General features: G+C 42.9%; 1 protein-coding gene across 1 annotated transcript in view; it reads right to left on the bottom strand.

Moving 5' to 3' along the window:
- Positions 1–1,666: 1,666 nt before the first annotated feature.
- Positions 1,667–1,784, bottom strand: part of LOC125047129 (nascent polypeptide-associated complex subunit alpha, muscle-specific form-like) — an 8,476-nt gene continuing 8,358 nt past the window's right edge. Inside the window, exon 2 of the mRNA XM_047645242.1 lies at positions 1,667–1,784. This exon is cut by the window's right edge and continues 190 nt beyond it. Coding sequence (XP_047501198.1) covers positions 1,667–1,784 — 118 coding nt within the window.

Raw genomic sequence — 1,784 nt, 5'->3', positions numbered from 1 at the left:
CTGCTACGCTTTGTTAGTAATGCTGAGTCAACAGAGTTAACACACCCATAAATTTTCACGAAAATAACAGTCCTCTTCCCTGTGTTGACACCTGACGCATATCGTTCACGGATGGGAGGGTGTGACGCGGCAAACTTAGTGCGTTTCGGACATGTTTGGCGAGACTTGGTGTTTTCTTCAAGATAATCGAAGGACATTTTTTCTTCTTTTTTGATGGAAGCTCTGATAGTGGAAGATCGTAGGTGTGTTTATGAATATGTGTGTGTGTGTGTGTGTGTGTGTGTGTGTGTGTGTGTGTGTGTGTGTGTGTGTGTGTGTGTGTGTGTGTTTGTGTGTGTGTGTGTTTGTGTGTGTGTGTGTGTTTGATGAATAGATGGCAGTATAAACCGGTGATTATGGTTAGACGCGTATTTTGCATTCGTATTCCTTACCCGGCTCCCGACAGCCTAATTGGAGGCTCTCTGTATAAGAAATATTTGGTTACCCTATTATTTTCAGAATCTGAACTTCAACAGTATTTTGTGCGCGCGCGCGTGTGTGTATGTAGATTTTATGTTTAAACAAATTATGAATTACTAGGAACACCTTTATCTTAAAAGATATTTGAAGGCATAAAATACATTGAAGAAGTGACTTACTGTTTCATAGGGAATGTAATTTTCCAAAATTTAAATGAAACTAATTAATAAAATATGGCATTGATGAAATTAAAATGATAACAACAATAGCAACAATAACAACAATAACAGTTATGATAACATGCTATATAATAAGATAGCAAAACACAAGAGAGCAGGAATCAAAATCCAACTGGAAAAATCCCAAAAAGTTAACGTAATAGAAACAAGACAATCTTGCTCATTTCTTGGAAGACAGCTTCTAATTGAGTTTCATTTAACTTGTTGTTTAAGAATGTGATGCAACGCGAAGGTAATCATGAAATATACAATCAAGAGAATCAGGTATAATCTAAGTTCTTGTTTGGTAAATCATTTCAAATTAGGGACGATTTTTCTTTTAACCGATGACATTGGGACTAACATTAGAAATAAAACTTGTGTTCCTGGAAATTCAAGGAACGACATAAACAGGTAAGTTTAGGTAGACTTAGTAACTGACTCCTTGTGACCGTGTTTGTGGTCTCATATATGCGTAAGCAAAAGTGATAGAGCAAAAGTACGGTTAAATATTCCCTGTGTTTGAACTTATTTTGAAGTATTCATAGAACAAGAGCAAGGCCATACAGAGAAGCGTGCAAGCATACTGATATAAATATTTCATATTTATTTCTCCTATTCGTATCATGAACTAACCCCGAGCGCTCAAATACCGTAAGATTCATACATCCTCAGGCAGAAGGAAATTCATTTATAACCAAGCTTAATGAGTACTGCTAGTGATTCTGAAGATGGAAGGGGTGATTACACAAATATTAGAGAATGATTTCCCCGCCTCTCCCCTGCGCGGCGAAGGGCAGCCGGGGGGAGAGGAAGGCCCTCCGGAGCCCTTGTTATGAGGGCGAAGGGCGGCCGGGGGGAGAGGAAGGCCCTCCGGAGCCCTTGTTATGAGGGCGAAGGGCGGCCGGGGGGAGAGGAAGGCCCTCCGGAGCCCTTGTTATGAGGGCGGAGGGCGGCCGGGGGAAGAGGAAGGCCCTCCGGAGCCCTTGTTATGAGGGCGGAGGGCGGCCGGGGGGAGAGGAAGGCCCTCCGGAGCCCTTGTTTTGAGGGCGAAGGGCGGCCGGGGGGAGAGGAAGGCCCTCCGGAGCCCTTGTTATGAGGGCGGAG

Source organism: Penaeus chinensis, chromosome 40 (assembly GCF_019202785.1).
Source record: "Penaeus chinensis breed Huanghai No. 1 chromosome 40, ASM1920278v2, whole genome shotgun sequence".
In the NCBI taxonomy this organism is placed as follows: domain Eukaryota; kingdom Metazoa; phylum Arthropoda; class Malacostraca; order Decapoda; family Penaeidae; genus Penaeus; species Penaeus chinensis.
Note: the sequence above shows the minus strand (reverse complement) of the source record. Positions and strands in the feature narration are given on the sequence as shown.